Source organism: Pteropus medius, unplaced genomic scaffold, assembly GCF_902729225.1.
Source record: "Pteropus medius unplaced genomic scaffold, Ma_sr-lr_union100, whole genome shotgun sequence".
NCBI classification, from domain to species: Eukaryota; Metazoa; Chordata; class Mammalia; order Chiroptera; family Pteropodidae; genus Pteropus; species Pteropus medius.
This window is the reverse complement of record NW_024353790.1, coordinates 1,538,584-1,564,035: the sequence shown is the minus strand read 5'-3', so window position 1 is coordinate 1,564,035 and position 25,452 is coordinate 1,538,584. Positions and strand designations below refer to the sequence as shown.

The 25,452-nt window shown below is 40.2% G+C and overlaps 1 protein-coding gene across 9 annotated transcripts in view; it reads left to right on the top strand.

The window, feature by feature from the left end:
- PLEKHG1 (pleckstrin homology and RhoGEF domain containing G1) overlaps window positions 1-25,452 on the top strand; it is a 203,936-nt gene that overhangs the window by 113,008 nt on the left and 65,476 nt on the right. For 7 of the 9 annotated variants that reach the window (XM_039851337.1, XM_039851334.1, XM_039851340.1 and 4 more), the window contains exon 2: window positions 8,585-9,090. In XM_039851337.1, the coding sequence (XP_039707271.1) occupies window positions 8,683-9,090 (408 nt within the window). In that variant the 5' untranslated portion in view covers window positions 8,585-8,682. Of the gene's footprint in view, window positions 1-9; window positions 203-8,584; window positions 9,091-25,452 lie in introns of those variants that run through there. The other 2 variants (XM_039851341.1, XM_039851335.1) reach the window with 2 other exon arrangements.

The following is a 25,452-nucleotide window of genomic DNA, read 5'->3' as shown; positions in this document are numbered from 1 at the left end:
GCCCCAAAGAAGCGATGCCGGGACAAACTTGCTCCTTGCCTCTTGGAGCAAAGGGAGCCGGTCCACTGCAGTGAGAAGCTGTCGCAGGAATGTTTTCTTCACGACACTGGCAGGGACAGCAGCTTGCCTGGATATGTTACAGCTGTTCTGTTATAAAAGCGATGTATTGAAAGGAGTTATCCAACAATGGAATTAGTCAAAGGTGATTTCTTTTTTCCTACATCTGAACCGCAGTCTGTCTTAAATGGTTTTGCTTTGTTTTTGTTTGGTTTTCTTTTCTAAAAGTTGCTTTGAAATATCTAGAGAGCTGATGTTTGTGACTCTAGGGAGAAAACTAAAAACTGAAATTAAGTTGCCATGCATCGAATCCTCAGTATTTTAACGTGCTTTCTTTATGAGGTCTCTGCAGACTCAGCTGGGGGTGGGGGCGGGGAGTGGAAGTTGCAAAATAAATGTTTGCAAACTTTATGCTTAGCAACTGTAGTGATGAAATTTAGTTTGAATCGAGAGGTCACCAAAGTTAACTAAGTAAATACAGTCTCCATTTTGAGTGTTTATTGGGAGAAATACTTTAGCTAGGAGGCATCATTGGGGACAAGGAGGTATGGATTGTATTTAGTGCTGTTGTACATTGGAATCTGATTTTTTTATTAATTATTTTAATTTAGTGAATCTAATATTTTGGAAAGAAGATGCATATATTCAACATTCCTTTGCATTAGTCATATGGACCGTAAAAATCAATTAATTTAAAATATTTAAATATTTGATGCAAATTGAGGTTATAATTTGAATTTCTTTAAATAATTTTTTGGATTATAAAAGTAATACATGTTTTGAGGAAAAGTGATATTTACAGATAAATATCAAAGGAAAAATAATCTATCCTCTTACTTAGTAAAACCAAAGTTAATGTTATATATCCGTTCAATCTTTTCCTAATATGGATAATAAATAAGTGACATTTTAAATTCAAAATTGGGATCACATTTTACGTTTTATAAACCATTGATTTTACTCAACTGTATATTATGACCATTTTCTACACCCTTAGAGATTTGAAAAGACTTGGCTTATAATAGTTTTGTATTGTACCTTCTAGATAGATTTATTTACTTAGATCTCCATTGTTAGATACTTTGAATTCACTTCCTTCTTTTTCTCTAAGAAAATGTTTAGAGTACTTTAGGGATGGATTTATTTACTCAGAGTGCTATTGTTAGTCACTTGGATTTCTCCTCTTCTTCCTCTTTTCTTTTTTTCTTTTCTTTTTTTTTTAAGAAAATGTTATTTAGCCCAATGCCTCCCTCTCAACTGCACAGAGATGTTTTTGGACCTTCGTTCAATGATATATAACTCATTGTTTAGTCCTTGCCCTGAGACAGATAGTTCCACTAACGGGAAGGTACTATTCACAGTGAAGCTGGAGCATATTTAATCTAAATTAAAAATTGAGTTTCTGAGCCTTTGGAAAGTCAGTGATATATATTTTATTATCCAAGACCTGACATTCGTAAGGGGTAGAAGAAAAGTTGTTATTTTGTGGTTACTGCTTGTGCCGTGATTCCAGCTAGGAAGGGGCATAGTTGTAGCATTATTGTGTGGTTATTTCAGGGTTGGAGTCATGTTCTGAAGGTTGGATAGGACCTGAGGAGTCACCTGGTCCAGCTGCCTGACTTACACGCGAGGAGACCAGAAACCCACAGACACGAACCTCGGTGGTGTAGAGCCAGGGCAGAAATGCAGATCTTTCAATAAAGGAGAGAGTGTTATGTCATAACTTAATTTCTGGCTGGTCCTCTGAGGAATTCCTATACAGATGGTTGGGCACATGTTCGTTCCTTTACACACATGCACACACTACGTAGGCCCTTTTGGCACAGTGGTACTGTGTGCTTTACACAAGTGCATATGTTTAGTCCTTCATTTCCTGATCTCTAAGCTCTTTTTCTTCCTATTATTGTACAAATCTATAGCCAAGTACAGGGGAAAATGGACTAGAAATCAGAAACCATGGTCTCCGATTCACAGTTCAACTTTGACCACGAGGATGCCTAACCTCTCTGTTTATATTTTTCCATCTATAAAATTTTTAAAAAGTAATGACATGTGAATGAACTTTGAGGCTTTGATTTGTTTGTTTGTGTTTAAGGATCATTTTGATATAGAGTTAAAGCAGTGGCATATTATGGTTAGGCTAAGCTGTTGTAATGGAGACTTTGGTTTATCCCTTGCTGTACAACAAATCAGTCCCAAACCTAGTGGCTTGAAACAATCACAGCCATTTAGACTCTCTCAAGGTTTCTGTGAGTCAAGAGTTCAGGAGAGGCCCTGCTAGGTGGTTTTGGCTTGGGGACCCATGAGGTGGCCATCAGACATAACAGTGCTGGGGGTCATCCCTAAGGCTTCTCACATGTCTGGGGCCTTGACTGGAAACACGCAAACAGCAGGGGCCAGAACAGCTGCGGTGCTTAAGCATCTCTCTATGTATCAGTGCGGGGTCACCACCCGGCTCCTCCAGCGCGTCAGCTTCGAGATAACCAGATTTCTTAATATGATGACTCAGAGCATGTCCAGACCCAATTATTGCAAGGTTCCTTCTGCCTTCATGCTCTGCCATACTATAGGGCACCGTTGTCCTGTCTGCGAGGTCCCTGCCACATCGGGGTTCCAGTGGGAAGGAGAAGGAATAGAGGGACAATGCCTAATGCTTGAGAAGCAGACCCCCAGAGGGACACGTATTTCCATTAGTGAGAACTTGACCACATGGCCACATCTAATGGCCAGGAGGCTGGGAGCTGTGCTCAGCTAAAACCCTGTTCACTAAAGAGAGGGGAGTGAATTTTGATAGACAACTCTCAGTCCCCTCTGAAAGTGAACACACAACACATAGTTTAGTTTAACCCCACCCCATAATCTCCTTCACCTCCCATGCTAACCCGTCACCCAAAAGCAGACAGTAAAGGTAAAAACAGCTGCATTTGCATAAAAAGCTGAACAGGAGTTCCCTAAGGTACCCTTGCAACCCAAATGCACGTCTGTGCCCTTCAACGTAGAAATTCCGGAGTCATCACTTAGCTAAGGCCATTTATCAATTTCATTAGATGCATTCACTGTCTGACTTCATCCCTGCTCAGCTACCTCTTAGTTTCCATTGACTAGCATAGGAATCAATCAGCAAATTATCCGAATATTTAGGATCAGACTTCACAGCTTGAAGCAATTTCTTTTTGTCATTCAACCCCACACCTCTTGTTTGAACAAGAACGTTTTTTGCAAAACATCTTTTCTATTCTTGATCTTCTTGTTACTGACTCTTCAATGGGGACAAGATTTTCTTTAACTATTAATTTTGGAAAATTTTTAAATTTATAAAAACAGTTGCCACGATAAGTCCAGAGTTCCCATACTCCTTTCATGCAGCTTTCCCTAATATAAACATCTCACATAATCATAGAACATTCGTCAAACTAAGAAATTAACACGGTAACAAGATTTTTTTTACCTCTTCATCACCAAACAGCCACAAATAAGTGTGAAAATCATGTTTCCTGGATTGTACACTCTGAGCAGTAAAGAACCTGTGGAATTATTGTCCAGGCCCTTCCATTAATGCAAGAATCATGTTGGTATTTTAGAAAACCAAGAAGTGGAAATTCACATTGCTATCTGGTTGCTTTTTTCTACTATCTCAGAGGGGTGTAGCAAAGGAGGATTCTCTTGAAATACATAAATGTGCATATTTCTTACAGCTCTGACTCTTAAGAGTTTGTAGGGTTTTTTCGTTTGTTGGTTTTGTTTTTTAAATCATGAGGTCTATTGTTTACCACTTTGAGGTTCTACCAAGGACTGGCTCTGTCCTAAATGATCTTTGCTGGCTGATAGGATCACTTCTTGCACATACTTTAGTCTCTCTCTTGCCTGCCCTCTTTGAGTAATTCACAGGCAGTGTAATAAGGAACTACACAGTTATAGTTATTCATTCGTCTTGAGCACAACACATTCTCTTGATTTCCATGATTGTCCTGCCAAGGATCTCAGACTAGGTATTTATAGCCTAGAATAGCAATGAGCAGAATGTGGAAATCCTGATCGCTTCTTAGCCCCTGCTGGGTATAGAGTTCTGCCTCGTAGGGCTGTCCTTGGGAGCTGTAACAGGAAGGAAGTGGTCAGCTTTGGACCTATCAGTTAATTCCCCACCCCCTTCGCCCATACCCACCTCCCACCCTCTTCAACGTGTAAACACGGTCCCAGGAATCTTGGGCTCTACTAGCCATGGAAAGTTCTGCCTCAACCCTAAATCAGCCTGAGAGACAAGTTACAGCCAAGAAGAGCTGCTTTTGATTCTGGCAGTGACATTCCAATGGAGAGCAATTAAAATAATGGAAGTTTGAAGAGCAAACAAAGACAAGCCAAGGAATTAAAGCTTTTTCACCGAGAAAAAATTAGAGACTTGTCATGAAGTAAAAAGTGTGTCAACATGGTAGCTATGTAGCCATTTTTATTGAGGATGGCACGAGAAGGAATATTTTATTTTGATGGCTTTTAGGCTAATGGTAAGAATCATTAGGACACCAAGGCCCTCTACATGTACTTCCACCACGATCACCTCCTGGTTTGCCAAGAGTCAGAAGGACCAAGATCCTTAAGGTGGGTGGAAGCAGCTTATTTTAGGGTATTTATGGTCACAACACCCACTGACATGGGCCATTAGCAATGGTCTGCAAGTTTGCAGAAGGTGGTGCACTATTAGCCCTGAGTGTGGGATCCGGTAGGAAAGAACGAGAGGCTGTGGAAAAGAATGAAAACAAAAGCAGCAAATTACCCAGCTGTTATGCAACTTGCCGACATCTGTCACTCAAGGACGAGGAGAAAGCTTTCTTGCTCTACAGTTTTCCATCTGGGTGTTTCTGTTTATCATGGGAAATATCTAGTACACAGTGATTGTCTCACAATTCTGTTTTTGCTAACTCATAACAACGTTGTGTACTAATGAATGGAATAAAAGGAAAGACAAACTGAATTATATGCACTTCTCCACTCAGTACTATTTGAACAAAGGTTGATAAGAAAATAAATTTAAATCTTACAGAATAATAGAATTGTCTAGAAAACTTCTAGATCAGCACTGTCCAACTAAAATATAATGCAAGCTGCACATATAATTCATAATTTTCTAGTAGCCACATTTAAAAAAGTAAAATGAAACTGGTGGAAATAATTTTAAGAAGATATTTGATTTAATCCACTATTCCCAAATATTATTTCAACATGTAATTAATATAAAAATCATTAACGAGTTATAGTATATTTGTGGCACACTAATTCTTTGAAATCTGGTGTATATTTTACACTTATTGCATATCGCGATTCAGACTAGCTGCATGTCAACTGCTCAGTAACCACATAGGGCTACTGGCTGCTTTGTTGAACAGTACAGCTCTTGAAATACATATTAAAAATTGGTGAGTTGTATTAGGAAGAATAGGCCAGACAGGGTGGAAATCTTAAATTATTTTGAGGGAGATGAGAACAAGACTAGACAGTTTTTATGAGGTATATTTCCTTACATAAGAAAACTATAATTATCTTCTAAGCAATGAATTAGCATGAAAAATGTTACCCATTAGCACATGCAGCCTCATATTATGCCATTATATGACTTAGCTTTAAATGTTTCACTTCTGCCATTGGTAATTTTGGAAGGTGTTTAATTTGGGGCAGTATACTTGGCTAAATATTACAGATAGCAAATTTCTCGAATATCCTATTTTATAAGGTGCCTGGTCGGCAGTCTGAAGAATAGTCCAGTAGCCTGGAATACTGTTGATCCCAAAACAATGTGGGGGTTAGGAGAACTGACCACAGTGCAATTGAAAATCTACATATAACTTTTGACTCTCCAGAAACTCAAGTTGTCGCTTGGTATCTGTGGAAGATTGGTTCCAGGACTCTCGTGGGTACCAAAACCCCACGGATGCTCAAGTCCCCTGTATAAAATGTTGTAGACCAATACATACAGTTGGCCCTCTGCATCCACAGACTCTCAATCACAGATTGAAAAGAGTACAGGTATTTATTGAAAAAAATCCACGTGAAGAAGACCTGTGCAGTTCAAACCAGTCTTGGTCAAGGGTCAAGTGTACACATCCTGGTATTGGAACATATGTAGCCTTCCTTGAAGCAGGGTCAATTCATGGAGCTATTTGATTTACCCATGAAGTAATCCCCTGTTGACCTGAGTTTCACATCTCACTTTATCCTTTGAAAGGATAAAGGGCATCATCACCCCAAGCACCCCAACATGGACTCCTCTAAAACACTGGTAAATTTTGTTCCGCTTTCATCCCTTGTTCCAATACTGGCTGGCCAACTTAGAGTGAAAGTAAGTACAGAAGTGAGTCTTTCTATTGTGTTCATTTTTCACCCATCCTGACAATGAATATTTGCCAACAGTTATATAACTATTTTAGGTGTCTATACTGGAGATAAGGTTGATTTTTGTCTAGTCAGAAAACCATAACTTGCCCTGGAGACCAATATATCCAGATCTATAGGGGGTAGTTTGATCTAGACCTTTCCAGATGCCCCACCTTTCATATACAGTATATCCAACTTACATTTGGTTCTAACTCATAGCCTCATTGGACCCTTGGGACCTTAAAGAAGCCTCATGTACTTCCCAAGTTAGTGGCGAGTTCTGAAAGTGAGATCAACTTCCTGGTTACGGTTATGGTGGATGTCAATGGGAAAAACACCATGTTATGTCTGCTTCTACTTTGAACTGCCCAGGGCTCCTTAACACCAGTCCCAGACATGGGCAAGCATCCTCTGAGGCAAGCATACCTCGATGCCTGGCTACTGCTTGGAGCTTTGCCATGCTCGAGTTGGATCGTGCTTTTTAGGGCAAGTGCATGTTAACTACTATAACCAGTCCATGTTTTATAGGCCATAAAGTTTATGAGGCAAGCAGAAAGAATATGGCAAAAGCTTAAAAAATTTGCGACAAATTATACCATGTGGTAGTGTTTATGCTGATAAATGACTCATTTCGTATACATTTCTTACCATTCCTTCCTGTTGATTCATTCGTTCTTTTATTTTATTCAATAATTTTAATATCTTCATTGTAAGTTTGTACTACTATTCGCCACAAATATAAACTATCCAGATAACGTTAGCATGTTGAAGGATGCAGACCTGATGGATTCTTTATATTCTAGAAATACTGGTACCAGCTGTTTGATCATCTTTATTATAGAGTCAAATCAAATTTGTGTTCCTTCTGAAAAATTATTAATCCATAGTCTTGTTATTGTGTTTGTCTTGTTATAACCTTCCAAACTTAAGTTTTACTCTCCTATTTATCTAACAAAACCCGTAAACATGGATTTTGGTGGTAAAGTAACCTACCAAAATGAAGCAAATTTTATTAATCACTCTTCATTGAAAGGCATCTTGTTGCTATAAACCTGAGATCTCATTATTAGCGGGGAAAATGTTGATCCTGCCTTACAAACGAAGAAGATTGGAACTTTGTGTGTCTCACCAAAATGGCTTTTGAAAGATTAAATTTCACTTAGGGCCTTTTTGGACCCAAGTTTTCAGTGCTGTGGGTATGAAGTAACCTTTTGCCTTGCAGATACTGTCTTCTCCTGGTCTCTGCTAAACACAAACAGCCCTGTTTCTTTAAAAATACAGCATTTTTCTCACAATTGAGTTCCTATGTTTATTAATTATTTAATTGCATCATTACACTGTCCTGGTATCTGACTTTACATGGAGAGTGTTATAGTTCATCAGATATACCCTGTAATAGTGTAACTCCATTTTACTCCACGTGGAGTGTCAGCTTTCAAGTAGGGATTTAGAGAAATGTCATGATGAGAGGGTAGGTTTTAAAGGGGATGTAGGTCTTAATATTTGGGGTTTTCTTGCCCGATGTTAGAAAAATACCGCCCATGCCACACTTTCTCTAATGCTGTATACAAGTAAAATATAAAATTGTCAGCATCCATGAAGTCAGGTAGTGGTGGTTCTAAGGACAGTGGCTTAAAGTTTTGCAGAAATATGGTGGAATACTTAAAATGAAGTGTTTTGCAAAATTTGATAAGAATCTAGTTAGGGTGTGTTTTAAGTACATAAGAATCACTTGTGGTGCTTGTTAAAGCTATAGATTCCTTATGCCCTCACCGCTGAGCCTTTAATTTAGAAAATCGTGACCAGTCTGCATCTATTAGTCATTCCAGGTGGTCACACTTTGAGGCAATGGTTGCAGTGCTTCTCAAACTTGAGTGTGTGTGCACATGGCATTAGCATCTTGTTAAAATGCAGACTGAAGTTCAGGAGGTCTGGGGTTAGTGCCTGAGACTCTGCATTTCTAGCACGTTCCCAGGTGATGCTATAGAAACCCTTAACTTTGCAACTCACCCTACCTCGGGTATCTTTCCATTTCTATATCTAACTCGTTACATACGTTTGGGCTGGGTTTTGACCTTTAAACCTTCAGCTTGATGTAATTTACAATACTTGCTTACCTTGTCTATATTGTCCTTTTTCTTTTTCTTTTTTTTAATGTGTATAGATGTGCGCCAGTTGCGTCTTGAAGTGCCATCAGCTGTAACCGAAGTTCCAGCTCCCGGGACCACCGCCAGGCATCCCCACTCCCAAGGACTGAAGACCATGGAACTCTCTGACAGCGACCGCCCAGTCAGCTTCGGCTCCACATCATCCTCTGCCTCTTCCAGGGACAGCCACGGGTCCTTCGGCAGCAGGATGACCTTAGTATCAAATAGCCACTTGGGCTTGTTTCACCAGGATAAGGAAGCAGGGGCCATAAAACTGGAGCTGATTCCAGCCAGGCCATTTTCCAGCAGCGAGCTGCCGAGGGACAGCCCAGCTGGGCAACAGAGCACAGATGAGGGTGACGAAAGGCAGCTCCGGGCCCAGCGGAGAGTGGAGGCAAATGGGGCCACCAAAACGAGTGTAGAATCGGCCACTAGCCCCAAGCTCCTCTATGTGGATAGAGTTGTTCAGGAAATTCTAGAGACCGAAAGGACTTACGTGCAAGATTTAAAAAGCATCGTAGAGGTAAGGCAAACTTTTTTTTTAAATTTGTCATGTGGGATAAATATGCTTGCAAACTAAAGAACAAAGCCAGGTGTCAGGGATGCACTGTCTCCTGAGATGCAGAAGTAATGTGAACGTTTCAAACAGATCAGAAGGAAGTACGACAAACCCTATGGCTGTACTCATTGTTAAAATCTTCTTAATATTTGCATTAACAAATTGATTAAGCGTTAGGAGCAAGAATAATAATACCCATATGTTCACCAGTATGTCGTGTGAAGAAATCCTACACCAAAGATCTGAGTGCCTGGCAGATAGTGGAGCAGACAGAGGATGGAGTTGTCAGATGTATCCAGATAGGGTCCCATTAGGCTATCTTCACTTTAATCAGAACTGTCAACTGGTGTCTGGGAACTTCCAAGACTACTGATACCTGTGTCCCACCTCTAGAGACTCTAATTTGATGAGTCTGGGGTGTGGCCTGGGTGGTGGAATTGTGAAAGATCTCAGGTGATTCTAATGTGCAGACAAACTTGGGAAATACTGTTCTCTGTAATGGTTGGTTGGCATTTGGGGGAAGGTGGTGAAAGGTAGACACAACCGGGCTTTGTCTTGTCTTGGAATTTTTGTTCACTTTTATAGTAAACAAGTTTGCATAAATTATTGGACTGTGCAAATTGAGTTCAGCTTATGTGCCAGATTATGTACTCTGGAAATTCAATTATTAATTTGACTTTGATTTATAGGTAGGTTTTTAAGGATAAAGTAAGAATTATCAGGGTAGGTCAGATGTTAACTCATTCTCAAGTAATGGGAAAAATATTAATATTTCAAAGGCAAATGTATCTATTATAAAGGTATGCTCACTTTGCTGCCTAGTAATATGCCAAATTCTTTCATCTGTTAGTGCCTACTTCCTATTTTAGACTTTTAATCCAAAATAGGTTTCAGAATATAGTAGAATATTTGCTGATGAGAACATTCTCCACTAAATACATACGTTCTTCTGGCTTTAGCAAAAAAATTCTAAGGCATGATTGCGTGTTGAGTTCCACAAACAATAGAAGCAGACATTGTCTACTAAAAATAGTTATGACATAACTTCCCAGTAAAAATAGAAAAATCAATTGATGCTCAACCAAACAATATGTGATACCAAATGTCGAATAAGCCAGGCCAATTGTTTTAATTTCAACAATGATGTCATTTGTACTTGAGAAGAAATACCTGTGAAACTGCCAAAACTTTTACAATCTCTCAGGAAATTTACGATTGTCAAGCTTTCTTTGGTCTCTCCTTTTTTTCCCTCCCTCTTTCTTTCTTGGAATCTTTTTCACCTAATCAAAACTTGCTATATTGAGGGGAGGACCCTTTCTTTACTGTACTGGGATTCCATGAACATTCTTGCTTTCTCTGAGGCTAGTTGATAAACCTGAATGAGGAAAAATAAGGTAAGATATGAATGAAAGAAAGGAGATGAAGAGAGTAGAGTGTTCGCATAAGTCGCCATGTCTACGTGTTCCAGATCGCAATCATTTTTCCCCCCGAATAAATCCTTTCTGGTGACACGAAAAAAAAAAAAGAAGAAAAACAATCAAGAAAGAGTATTTGCTAAGGTTTCAGTAGAGGTTCTATTTCAGGCTGTCCAAATGTTCTTGCTTTTTTTTTCTTTATCTATGAATTAATCATGTTTTACATTAGGCATTGATGGACATTTTCTATAAAGGGCTAGATAGTAGATATGTTGGGCTTTCTGGGCCCTGAGGTCTCAGTCACAACTGCTCAGCTCTGCCATTGTAGGTGAAAAATCAGCCTTAGACACTATGTCAATGAATGGGTGTGGACATTCCAGTAAAACTTTAGGGACAGATATGACCGAACGGCCATAGTTTGCTGATTGCTTTATTACACAGTAAATTTGTGCCTATGTTTCACTGCCTGTAAAATGGGACTAATAAATAGTACCTACCTCACAGGATTATTATGAGAATTAGATTAGATATGAAAAGCTCTTACGACAGTGCCTGGCACATGGCAAGCAATAAATGGAAATTATCACCAGCCTCCTTTGAATTTGCTGATTGAGAGTAACTATACTATGTCTTACCTAGGGTCTTTCGGAAAAATAATCAGATTAGCCAATTCACTACATCAGAAATTTAATTAGGGAGAAAAATTTAAATGGGTGATGCCGACATTATTTTGAATTCAGTTGGATTATTTCTAATTCATCCTCTGAAAATCTGAGGTGACACATAGTTAGGGAGAGGAAAGGTGAAGAAGGGTGTTGGGAGGGAGGGTAGTTGGGGAAGAAAAGCCCCAACAGCACAAGGAGGTACCCAGGTGGGAAGAAGTAGATACCACTTTGTTCCAGAAGTCTCCAAAGACCTTGAGTCACCCACCGTTACCACCTAGACAGCGACAGTCTCTTCAATCAGGGAATAGTCGTGGCTGTCCTTTCTTCACATACTTTTGCTATGTGACTGTCTCTGTTTTTCTAGATCACAATTTTAACAGAATGGTTAGACCCATCTTACCTGGTTCTTACCTTAATGAAGAGTAACCAATTACAGCAGGTCCTGGAATAATGTCCATTATTAGAGCATTGATGAGATGCCAGAGGAACTGCCCGCTCGTTTGTACCAGTTGGCCTTGGTACATTGGCTCAGTTAGTTATACATCGTTTCCATTTCCCGTGTCGTCACAGAACCTGTGACGACATTGCGTGAGGACTTACTGTATTTTCTCACTTGCGGCAATGCTACCCAGGAGAGACCGTTATAAAGGGTATTAATTTAAAATACAAAGTCCCGATTCCTTTAAAATCTGTTTTCCTTCATCCGTGTCTAACCTGTTTGTACAATTCTCTCGCTGACTCCTCCAATATCCTTGATTTTCTAAGTGCAGAATTTTAAATTGGGAAAAGGGCTGCTCATTAACAACCTACTGTGATAAGCTCTCACCACACCTGCAAGGCAGAGCTGTTTGTTACTTGGGTCTTTCTCAGCAAGTATTATTTCTGGGCTGGGGTGAGGAGGGCAGTCTAATCATTTATAGTGATAACTGGTAAGTCACTTTTCATTTATGCAATAGCACAGTTTTGAACTTTCTGTGCTCTGCTTTATTGAATCCTGTCTAACTGAGATCCTTTTAATAGTCATTCTCAGTTTAACTAATTTCCCCTGTAAGTAGTACATTTTTTCTCTATACTATGTCCATACATAATCCTCACAGCTCAGGTTTAAATTTGGTTTTTAGGATTTATAAATAAGAACATTTTGGGGAAGGATCATGGATATAGACATTGACCGAAGAGACATTAACACAATGTGATTTGATATATTCAATATCATGAGAGGAGCTTACTTCTGAGAAGAGGTCTTTCTAACTTTATTTAGACAATAAAGTTCCCAGACGTTGGTTACATATGCAAAGCAGGTTGTATCCTTTTCCATATGTAGAGACATTGTATAAGCCCAAATACATAGGTATTTTTTCTTTCTCATGCCATTTAGGAGTTCAGAAATGACTTCTTAATGCTTTTTGAAAATTTAACTAAAAAATGTTATCGTTCTTATTTCTATTACTCTTCATTCCTTGCATTACTGCCCAGACACTTCTCTCTGGGCCTCCTGCTCCCTCCTCCATAGTGGCTGCTCCATCTTGTGCTCCTTTGCCCGATATCCAAGTCATTTGCTTTTGCCCACTTGATATTTGAGAGAGAGAGAGGGGGAGAGAGAGAGAGAGGGAGAGAGGGAGAGCGAGAGGTGAGGTCTTGACTGTCACCCCTACTCAAAGGAATAATGGAGCTGTTATTTCCATTTCTCTATATGGCTCCTAATAATAGTCTCAAACAAAATGAGATAATAAATAGAAATCACATTTTTAAAGTTAAAAGTTAAATAGCCAATGATACAATTTTGGAAGAGAAAAAAAAATGTCTGGAGAGAAATTCATAGTTGGAAAGTAGAAAATGAGGGTCTCTTTCATTTCACTGTGACCTCGGATTGACTGAGCAGGGACTCTCGTGGGTAGAGTGGGTTTCTTTAATCTTTCTAAATGATCTATCAAAGAGCCTTTGAGTGCCTCAGAAGCTTTGGCCCTGGATATAGTTCATGGCCCGTTTTAACCTTTTAGGAAAGTTTTTAAATAGTTCATAAAGTTACATAATGTTGTGTAATTGGAAGTTACATCCCTACTACAAAATGTCATCTTTGAACTATAAGAGATGTTAAATTAAATCATCATCTTTGGGAGCGTTGAGGACTTGTGTATTATGAAAAAAGTGGGTAGAATATTGTGTAACATCTGTGTATTTTTTTCCATCATGTTCTAGAGAACTAAAATCCTTTTCAAGTACCTTTATCCATACAGTGTGTTAAAAAAGCTAAGAAATGAGTATTATTAAAATTTAAACATTTTAAAAGCCAAAGCCTTAAACATAGTTTTGTTGACAGCATTCAGCATTGTTCAAAAGCTGTAGGATGAGAATGGTGATCTCTGACCCCTACCCACCTCTCGTTTCTCTTTGCTTATCTCATGATAGTACACACAGTGTCAGGGTAGGTGGATACTTTTCACACACTTAGGGACATGAAACACATTGAAAACTATTCTGCTCATTGCCAGAGCTTAGAGAAGGGGCTGCTCTTGGTACTAGCGGCATCCAATTCATTGGAAGGAGAACTCTCCTCCACTTGGGAAGCAAGCCTTCTCCCATATTTGTGCAGAAAGAAAAAGAAAACCCAGGGACCAGACCTGAGGAGTCTGTGCCATGACTGGACCATTAACTCTGCTTCGAGACTTAGCTCATGAAGTGACTAAGACTGGGGTAGAATGGAACCTGAGTTTGCTTTGTCCAGGGCCGCCCCTCCCTCAAGGACGACACTATTGATTTGAGGTGGTTTCTGATGAAGCCTGAATTCCTATTGATTGTGTTGGAGAGACAGAATCGTTGGGTGTGGGGAGGATCGTCGTGTCTCTGTCACTATTGCCCTGAGTGATAAAGGACCGATTCCACATGGGCCTTCCCCCTTGACCAGCCATAACTGCTTAGGACGCTTGACAAGAGGAGAAAGGTCTTCTCCCAAGGGAGAAGGCCGTTGAGAATTGGTGAACTGTCATAGATGTTATTTATCTTGGTACTTGCAGATGTCCTCACTCAATACTTTCCCTCTGGTTTAAATAATGTTTATTATACTGACACTTTTTATAAGGTTTGTAGACACTAGCATTCTTGAATCCTAAGGGAAATATGTGTTCAGCGCTAGAGTATAGGGCTTGGCAGGGATTGTCTTTAATGAAGGCTTGTTATGTGGGTGGATTTAATAGAGAACTTGCACTGTAGTCCTTGGCACAATTTAATGCGCTTTTTCTTTTACATGGCATATGAGCGCTTTTATGTGAATGTCTCTATTCGTTTTTCCCTCCGAGGGCTTTTATCATAAGGGTGAATGAGATCTTTCTTAAAAACCATTTAAGACCTATGATCGTTTAGAAGCAGGCCTGTTAGTTTTCTGAGTATGCAGAAAGTAGTCCTTAAATAGCACCTCTAATCACTGTATATAATCCCCAAGTTTCAGTGACTATTCGTTTTCATGTTTCTTTATTATTATTGTTATTGTTATTATTATCATCACACCCCCTTCCTCCCTATGCTACCTCTATGTCATCTCTCGCCACCCAACAGTGACAAAAACTGAAAACCACAGTGATTAAGAGTGTCACTCTCTTCTACCCGTTGCCATCTAACATGGGAGGAAGGACAGGAACCCTTTTACCTCTCTCCATTCCTAATGGGTTTTCCCATCTAGAATCTTCTGTTAATGCCTTCTGATTCATTGCTAATGAGCAACAAAAACAGTTCGCAGTGAGCAAAATTTAAAAGCAAAGTGCATTGAGGTTTGCAGAGTTGCTATGCAAAAGTAGCTGCTGGCTGCTCAGGAGAATCCGTGTGTATTTAATCACTAATGCCAGTTTAGGTTACTCAGTTACAGAAAAAATCTTTACAGCCAAATCTTAATTTATGACCAGACTTTGAGTCAAAACTTAGGAAAGTTATTTAAAATACCCATCCTGGTCAGACTCTCCTGCAAGCATGGTAGACAGTGTGACCAGTGTGACACTTTAAGCTTTGTAACTGTTCTCATCACCTCATGGATTCCAACAGCTGTAAATTTTACTACTGTGTAGATACCACTACTAAATTTTCTAGAAATATGTCTTAATAACAACAAAAGCACGAAAAGATAATAATATTAGCAACAAGTAATATTTGAGTACTTATCATATATCAGGCACTGGATTAGTACTTCCGTCCTCACTCATATCCCCATCGTGTGGGTACGATTATAATCTTCCTGTTTTAGCACAAGAATATCGGATGTACAAAGGATAAAGGAACTTGTCCTAGATCCCGGAAGTTGCTAGCGGTAGAGCTGGAACTGGAACCCACGTGTCACTCAATGACCACTCCTTCCGCCACTAGTCCACACTGTTGTCACGAATCTCCTGTCAGAATCTGGCAGAGGGGTCAAGGTTTTCAGCCATCTTCCTCAGCTCTCTAGAGCAGGGTTTGCACCAACAGCACCATAGTCATTTTGGAATGGATGGTTCTCGGTGTGGGGCATAGTCATGTGCACTGTGGAATGTTTAGCAGAAAACTTGGCCTCCACCCACTGAATGCCATTAGAACCACCACCTCCCCTGCTTATGGCAAACAATAATGTCTCTAGACATTGCCAGATATCCGCTGGGGGACAGAATTGCCTCTGGTTGAGACCGAGTGTTCTAGAGATTTGGAATACATAGTGTATAAGGGTAGGCTAAGCCACAGTAACAAACAGACCCCCCACATTTAGTGGTTTAATACAACGGAAGTTCATTTCCTGCTCCTGTCACAGTCATGTGTGTGTGTTCAGGTTAGCAGGAGCGGCACGCCTCCACGTAGTCATCAGGAACCCAAGTCGATGAGGCTGTCATCTTCAGTACACGGCTTCCAAGGTTGCTGTGTTCTGTACCATTTCAGTCCACAAATGTGGAGGTCCAACTGTGTGTATGCATTGATCTGCACCATTTTACATAGGGAACTTGAGCATCTGCAGAGTTTGGTATCCACAGAGGGTCCTGAAACCAATCTCCCTCGGATACCAAGGGACGAGTGCTATAAAGCTTTCAGAGAGTCAGAAGTTACACATGGATTCACAACTGTGTGGGGGTTGGTACCCATAATCCCTGTGTTGTTCAAGATTCAGCTGTATGTTTTCAACCTTTACCTGTGGAACAGTTTTCAAATTACTTAAAACTTTACAGCCATAGGGTGATGTTCATTAATTCATATAATAGTTATGGATGCAGTGACATTTCTCAGTTCTGCCCAAGAAATACTGAATCTCAGGTAGTGAAAAGATCTCCTTTGAGTTCCCACAATCCTGACTTGTGACTTACTTCTTGAAACTTGGGGCCAGGACAACTAGTCAAGGTCAGTCTAAGGATGTCCGGGAGTTAGTGGCCCTGAGTCAGGATTCAGAGGGAGTTCTTTCTGGGCTGCAAGAATTCAAGATCTGAGACAGTTTATAGGTAGAGGTCGTTTTTAACACACCTGTCAAATGTCTGTCTCAAGGAAGAGAGAAAAGCTGTATGAGTTTCGAAGTACCTACAGTTGGTTCTGCTATAATGTTACATGACATATAATGTTACATTTCCTAAAAGTCACTCACTGTACAAAATCACATGAGTGGAGGGGAATAGGGCTTGTAGGAAAACTGGGTGCTGAGCACAACACTCAAAAACATCATTGATGACATTAAAAAAAGATAGGAATCTAAAAACTGGAAGCAGTTTTGTTTATGTTAAAGGATTAAGAAATACATATATACTATAGTAAATATGACACTTCACCATGAAAAAACCTGAACTTTCTTGTGGAAGCCACCTGGTTCCCACACCTGCCACTCTCTACTTGAGAAGAAGAGAACATCCCAAAGGAGCAAGAGGAAAAATGGAAGAAAAAAGACCCATAAAGAGGAGAAAGAACAGAGAACAGAGGGAGAGGAATGTAACACAGGCTAAGAGAAGAGAGAAAAAAATTCGAGAGGAAGCCATCTGCAGGGTTGCAGCTTATGAGTTATTATGAAACAGGGTTACCTGCCGTCAACACCAAGTTGCTTCACCTGACGTGAATAGGTGTGGCTCATAATGCACGCAGGTGGACTGAGGTAGTCTGTAGGCGTTTGAGGGGTATGTGTGCTTTGTATTTCTGTGCTGAGCTGTGAAATTTGGGTGCAGTTCTCCGCGTTCATCTCGTGTTTCTTGTGGATGAAATCCTGCCCGAAAGCAAAGGCGAAACTGAGAAATTTGAATTAAGTTCAAATCAATCCCTAATATAGTAATCGTGTGGGAACAAATTTATGTTTTCAAAACAAATGTGATAGAACTGATTGTACATATTCTTTGCAGTGTTATGACCCATTATGAATAGGTCTCACCACCCCCTCAGCCCTTTGCTCAGACTGGAAAACCAAAACACGCTATACCAGTTGTCAACGCACATGGTCTTCCATAGACTGATAAAGACTATGACAGATATCCTTAGCGCATTTCTTATTTCTACCTTATAAGAAAAAATGGTTTAAAAGAATTCCAAGTTTTCTTAACAGTTTGAGTTTATTTATATTTTTGAACACCTACCCTAATCTTGGACCAGCAAATGTGATTACCTGTAAATACAAATAGTTAGATTTTTTTTTTTTTTCACTGAAAGGATTTGCACAATTTGGTCAAATATTCTTGCACAAACTATAGCATTTGGTATCTTTGAAACTCAGTACAACAAGGAGATATAAGAGGCAAATATTAGTGAGTTTCTGGTGTTAAAATTGGAATAATTTCTTTCCACCTACACTTACAGATTCAGTTAGGCAGTGTATTAAAGGATCAACTTACCACAAAATGGGAGAAAAAAGGAAAATAGAAACTGTACTTTTCAGATGTAACTGAGTACATTCATTTCTTTTGAGTGATCAAAAATTTGCAAAAATGCCTCCAACTAGAACATCCCTTCCCGTTCTAGTAGGCCTTCTTTTAAGGCAACATTTTGCTTTTTAATGAAAAGGCATTTTGAAAACTTAAGTTAACTCTGGCGACTGAGTAGCCATTATTACTGGTCTGCTAAAGATCAGCTAATATATTTCAAAGACTGCCTGTGGGCAGAATTCTGTTGAAGATTTGCTAAAACAGGTCCTGTTCAGTAGGTTAAAATGATACTGCTTTTGGGTGTGTGCCATCTTGACTATTCAATTATACTGAGTGGGTAGAAAATTATAGAATTCAAAAAATTATGATCTAAACAAACCAACCTTCAAGTTGGGAGAATTTTCCCATCACCAGAAATTTCTTCCAAAGAGTAGATGTTGCTTGCACCTTGTGAAACTAATCACATAAAAGAATTTACCTAGGTAAATTCTGACCTAACGTCATTTGCCTAGGTAAATTCGAGCCTAATGTCAGTATGTGTGAGTCAAAGCAACTCTATAACTCACAGAAAAGGAAGAAGCAGCATGGCCTGATGTATGGCTTATCACTCTACATACTTAGTAGTTAACTGTTTTCTGATCATTCATGTTTTCAATTTCTCTTCTGCTCACCAAGACTACTTTGCCATTTATGGGGATAGCGTAGTTCTGTATAGCAGCTTGTATGGAATTTTTAAAATCTCTTTTAATTGTAGTAAAATATACATAACATTGATCGTTTTAACCATTTTTAAGCATATTGTTCAATGACATTCAGTACATTTAAATTGTCCCACAACTACCACCACCATCCATCCCAAATTTTTCTATCACCCCAAACTGAATCTCTGTACCCAGTAAACAATAACTCTTTATCTCCCTCTCCCCAGCCTCAGGCAACCTTCTTTTCTTTAAAAATAAATAAAGAAAGAAAGAAATAAAAATTATGGCAGAATACATATAACATAAATTTTACCATTTTAATCATTTTTAAGTATACAATACAGTTGCCACAGTATTTTCACAATGTACGACCAATCTTCAGAATTCTCTTCATCTGCAAAGCTGAAATTCTCTGTCTATTAAATGATAATTCCCCTTCTCCCCTCCTTCTACTAACTACCATTCTACTTTCTGTTTCTGTGAATTTGACTGCTTTAGATACCTCATATACCTTCTACGTGGAATCATACAGCGTTTGTCCTTTTGTGACTGGCTTATTTCTTCAGTATAATGTCTTCAAGTTTCACCCATGTTGTAGCATGTGCCAGAATTTTCTTCCTTTTTAAGGTTTAATAATATTCTATTGTATGCATATATCACATTTTGTTTATCCATTCCTCTTTTGATGGACACGTAGGTTGCTTCCAGTTTCATAGAATTTTTGATTAGATAGAACCACAACAAATTTTAGAACTGGAAAGTCACTCAACGAGGTCTAACCAATTATAGATTCTGAAAGGGTGAGGTATGTTGGCTAAGTGTTCTATTCCTCACATTCAGCACTGTATCTGACCCTTAATAGGCTATCAGGAAATGTTTGCCGAATGAATTATTTTGTCCATTTTTATAGATGAGGAAATGGTTATTCAGAGAGCCGAGTGATTTTTTCCAGCTGAATGCAAATCCTAGTTCTGTCATTGGCTGCCTTTGACATTGAACAGTGACTTAACTTCTATAACGGGTGATTTCTTTATCTTAAAATGAAAGATATTATCTACCTCCTGGGGCTTAGGGGAGTTGAATGAGGTGACGCCCATTAAGTGCTTAAGCACAGACCTGGCATAGACCAGGCACAGTGGGAACACTCACTGTTCAAGCCTGCAGGGAAGTATTGGCAGTGCCAAGACCGTATCCAGGTCCTGTCTACCATCCATTTCATCTAGAAACAACTAGAGAAAACAAGATGCGTGAATTGGTAATAATTTATCACCAATGAATAATGTTAATGTCCATTTATTAACATTATTCATTGGTAATCAATGTACCAACTAAGAAGGGCCCTCATACATTCTCGTTGATAAAATTTTCTGGAAACACATAACTTTTATTGCCCAGTTTTCTACATCTCAGCCATTGACAAAGACAAAATGGACATGGACATGTGTGAAGGGGAGATCTTGTCACTTCTCCATCTAACCACCACATCATTGAGACGAAACCATAGCGGTGGTACAGAGGACAAGTGGGGATACTCAGGGACACTTCCTTAGCAACTTCTTGAGACAAGTCTAAAGCAGCCTGTGAAACTGCCCTTTCATCCCCTAGCATGGATGTAAGTAGCCTGGTGAGGGTGAGAATTGCCTCCTGCAACACCAGAGAGTCTGGACTAGTCTGCTGAGGTCATTAATAGACCACGGAATGCTCGGGGACCCCTTCTGCAAACCTCTGTTCTGAACTAGAAGCTGGCTCTGAAGCTCCAGATCCTATTTGAAAAGGAATAAGGTAGTTTACTGATAATACGTGTACATTTACTTAATATTCAAAATTATCTAGAATGTTGAAAAACTGGTTTGGGTATGAAAATCTGCGAGGAGAAAATCCCTACTTCAAAAATAGGAAAAACTAAAACATCGTAAAGATCCCTTCTGAGAAACATGCAATTAGCTGGTCATCAGCTAGATTCATACCAGAGATAGAGAGTAAATGCTCATAAACAGGTTCAAAGGGGCTATTAGTTATCACCTAAACAGTCTAGTTAGGAAAAGCAACTAAAAAAGAGATTTTTTTTTTTTTAAAGCAAAGTCTGCATGTGATTATTACCTAGGGGCTTTACAATTCCAGTCACCTAAGCTACCCACTGGACTAAAGAAATCAGAATTTTGGGGGGCGGCATCAGTTTTTCTTAAAGCTCTCCAGAGTCCAATAGGCAATCAACAATGAGGTCCATAGTCTTAAAGGAAACTTCCCCCCCTTTTTTTATAAAGCAAACAACAGACATTTAAAGCCAACGTAAATTACTTCTCCCACCTCCTGGAGAATATAACGAAATGATGAAAAGCTAAAATCTGTAAGAACGGAATTTGAATCCTGACTTTGCCCTTTCCCTGTGTTCTCGGACAAGTTACTGAACTTCGCTAAGTTTCAGGATTGTTGTGAAAATTAAGTAAGATTATCCATGCCAAATGCTTACCATAGTGCTGGCACTATACAGTAAGCACTCCACTGAGAATTATTATTATTAATAGAATTGATATTATTTGGACAAGGCCATTAATTTCTGATAGATTCCAAAATATAATCGTGTGATTACTAATCTATGTTAAAGAAGTAGTTCAGAAAATTATTTTAACTTTGTGATTTATTTTTTACTTCATTTTTTTTTTATGGTGACATTGGTTAACAAATCCAACAAGTCTAAGCTGTACACTTTAACAGGAGGGCATATATGTATTTACACTGTGTGTTCACTTCCCATAATGAGATTTCCTTCTGTCACCACATATTTGACCCTCTTTACCCAGTCTACCTCCCCCCCCACCGCCCTTCTCTCCTCTGCCCTCTGGTTTTAACTTTGTAATTTAAAAAGGATGTATCATGTGATTTTTAGTTTACCTGACACCTACTTGTAATTGAAATTCATTCTTAATATCATAAAGGACTTCAGTTCTTTTCAGAATTTTGATTTGAGCCGGGTCAAAGTGAGATTGATTTAAGGGACAGAGCACCAGCCTGGGCGCCCATGCCATGCTGACAGTCAGCTGTGTGCCCGTGGACAAATGACCAGTCTGACCTCAGCTTCATCCTTTGTAAATGAGTCTAATTCAAAAATGCCCAAATCTAAAGATGCCCGGAGACTGCATCTCCTCCAGCCTCAGCTCTCAAGAATGTAACTAGGAAATAAGGAAGTCCTTTGAGTAGCCAAAATAGATATTTCAAACGCCAAACAGTAAATCCTGTGTCTTTAACCAAAGAGAGGCCCCAAGCTCTCACTAAGAGCCTATTTACCTCCATGTTTAAAATAAGCTTAATTATTTGGTTTCCTAGCCCATGGCAAAGGGAGGGAGCTGAAGGAGATAGAAGTGACAGCACTAAGGAGCAGAGGAAGAACCCTTAGTAGGTGAATTAATGTAAGGCCATTTAGAATGGGTGCAGACTCACCTCGGGGTCACCCTGGTGAATTGTACTTGTGAATTATGGCCCAGAGCACAACCGAAGTCCTTACTAATGAGACTGAATAGCAAGAAAAATGTTCATTATGTTTGGTAGAGCATCTAAAATACATTGTCAGGTGCCTGGCCTTCATAAACAAAGTGATTATTTAATTATAATAGTTGACTTTTTAAATGTTTTTCGCTGTTGTAAAATATATATAACAGAACGTACCATTTTAGCCATTTTTAAGTATACAGTTCAGTGGCATTGAGCCACATTCACAATGTTGCGCACCCATTGCCAGTGTCCCTTTCTAGAACTTTTTTATCATCCCCAACAGAAACTCCCTACCGTTAAACAATAACTTTCCATCCTCCCCTTCCCCAGCCTCTGGCAACTCCCAGTCTACTTTCTGTCTATGAATTTGCTGGAATTATACAGTATTTGTCCTTCTGTGTCTGGCTTCTTTCACTTAGCATAATGTTTTCGCAGGTTCATCCATGTTGTAGTATGTATCATTATAATTAACTATTAATTCTTTGGGAAAATTCTTGTACAATAGCCGATCCCTCAACAGAAGTGAGATGACACTCTATAAAAAGTGAGAATCACCCTTACTCTGGAAGGGGAGGAATTATGAAAATAATAAAGGCATGACGAGAAATTGCAAGCATCTGTCCAGCCCAAAACAAAAGGGAATGCTAGTCCTAAATGTGAAGATACTTTGTTTTGTTAAGCTAGTATAAGAATTTATAATGATTCTTGTGCTTGAATCATTGGCACCTCCCGCCCCCAAAGTAGGCCACATAAAAAAATGGAGAGAGGCTGCAGCCTAAGTCTGTGGTTTCAAGTGGCAAAATTACTCCTCAGTTTTTTCCACATGCAGTGTAGAGGACAGTGTGTGTGTGTGTGTGTGTGCGCGCGCGCGTGTGTCTTGGGAGGAGGCAGAATGAGCTATTCCTTTAAACTACACTTTAAAATATTTTCTTCTGAAACAAGCCTTTTTTTCTCTTTGGAGCAACGAGAAATGTTACAAGTGTTTTTTCAGCTTTATAATGGGGCTTAAAGTTCTGCTGTTAACCTTTCAGAGGCTCTAAGTGGGAGATGAGTCAGGAAGGGCTCAGCCCCTCGGGCCTCTGGCAGCTGCGGACGGTAAATACAGAACTGCTGAAAAGCCTGCCGCCTTTGTCCCGTAAAGCAGTGGGTAAATCGCTCGACCCGGGGGTCTGTTTATAGCTCCTAAATGGTGTTCCAAAAATGCAAATGAGTGTAGAGAAAAGGATGAGAGTTAATCTACTTTTGATTAAGGAAGCCTTTCTTGTGCAAAGGAGAGAGTGGGGTGGGTGGGAAGAGAGTTAAAAACAAAATGCATAGTTTAGGAACCTTTGTCATCTTCCTGAGGTCTGTGTTGGTAAAAAATGCTGTCCCAGAGACAAAGGGGAGTGGGAGGGAGCAAAAGAGGAATGCCGGGTTGGGTTACAGTTCAATACAACTTCGGTCACTTAGAGCGCTGAAGAGAGATCCGCCAGGGACTCAGTTAACCCTCGCCTTCCCAGCCTCTGGTTCGCCCGCTTAACCAGTTGATCTGGTTTACAGAGATGGATGCCCCAGTTGCTCATTCTGCCGACATTCCGTGCTGGGAGAGCTAAAGCATAAGTCCTACCAATCGTTCAGGTCAGTTTTAAGGGAGAGAAGACTCTACAAAGAGATGTCTATAGCAATGTATGATGATTACCCTGGCTTCCTATATTATGGAATTACAACTGTAAATGCGCCTAGGAGCAGCTGACCCAGACAGGGGGTGGGAAGGATCAGAGAGGAAGATTCCTAGGAAGAATCTTGAAGGAGGGCTTAGCAGGTAATGACAGCAGGAGAGAGGATCTTGCTGGTGAGAAGAGAACATGTAAAGACAGAGAAGCCTGAGGGGACAGGGGACATTCCTGACAGTACAAGGAGTGAGTGCCGGTGTGTTGGGGTGTTGGGGGGAGAACAGGAGGGAGCTACCAAGTGGTAAAGGAGCAGTCTGGAAAGGTAGGCAGGAGTACAAGCCTTGGAGGACCTCCCTCTGTGCCGAAGAAGACTGTCAGGAGTCACGGCCGGATTTTCTGCAGGAGGCATACATCAAATCTGAGTTTTAGAAAGGTCACGCTACATTCACTCTGAAAAGTTGGAGGGGGCAGGGCTCACAACCGAGAGGTTGGTTAGGATGTCCTTGCAGCAGTCGTGCTGGGAGGTGAACAGCGAGACCAAGGCAGCCATGAGAGAGAGGAGGGGTCCCCTTCCAAAGAGAGACAGCAGGAGAGGCAGGATTTATTGTTCAGTGGATGTAGCTAGCGAGAGGGCCAGAGTCTGGGAAACTTTCGAGTGTCATGGGGATTTTGTATGTATGTCTCTTCTTACAATCTTCAGACCCTGTCCCAACAAAATGATGGTTAATAATAAGCTTTCCTAGGGCAGAGAAAAGTGGTGGGAGAAGTTTTTATTACGATTCATCAGGGTGCAAATAGAGTTCATTTGCTTTTGAACCAAAAGAGGCTCCAATCTGGCTATTTCCCTGCTCTACGAGGAGGAAGCTGGCACACAACAGCCTCCACTACCAGCTAGTGTATGTGGGGCACCCTGTGCCCAGCTCCTTGAATGGGCCTTGTCACTTAACCCCCAGAATGAAGGGGAGGCGTGGGTAGCTGTATTATCCCTACTTAACAGGGAGGCTGCTGGCCTTTGCAGCCCATGCATTTCCCGCCACCCTGCATCTGGAGCAGCACTGGAGCATAGGCCTTTATGAGGAATCTACTGTCCTGTCCCCAGTGCCCTGCTCGGTCTCCAGGTAAATCTTTTCTTCTAGGACATATTTGCAGCAGGTGGAAACTGCATCCATTAGCAAGAACAAGCAAGGAGTGTGCTTCTGTTCAGATTGTAAAATTGCTGCTGTAAAAATTCATCCTACACAGTCTCTTGAAAAATCACTTATGGAAACTTCTTTCTGTGCTCCGTCAGGCCCTCCAGCTCTCCTCCCCCTTCCCCCTCTCTGTTCTAAGTAACAAGATGGCTGTAGGTGATCTGCTTAAGATTTCAGAGAAGAGGAAAAATAGCTTTCTTCAAATCATGCATTTCACCCTGCGGGCACGAAGTGGAACCAAGCCGCTGGTACGCATGACGGAAAGAAATCTTTGTGTTTACCCCATCCTAGAGGCCTGGAGCTCTTTGAGGTCAAGTTTCTGGCGAGCACGCCATCGTGCTGGCCCAACCGCACCCCCGTTTCACCCTCTGCTTGCAT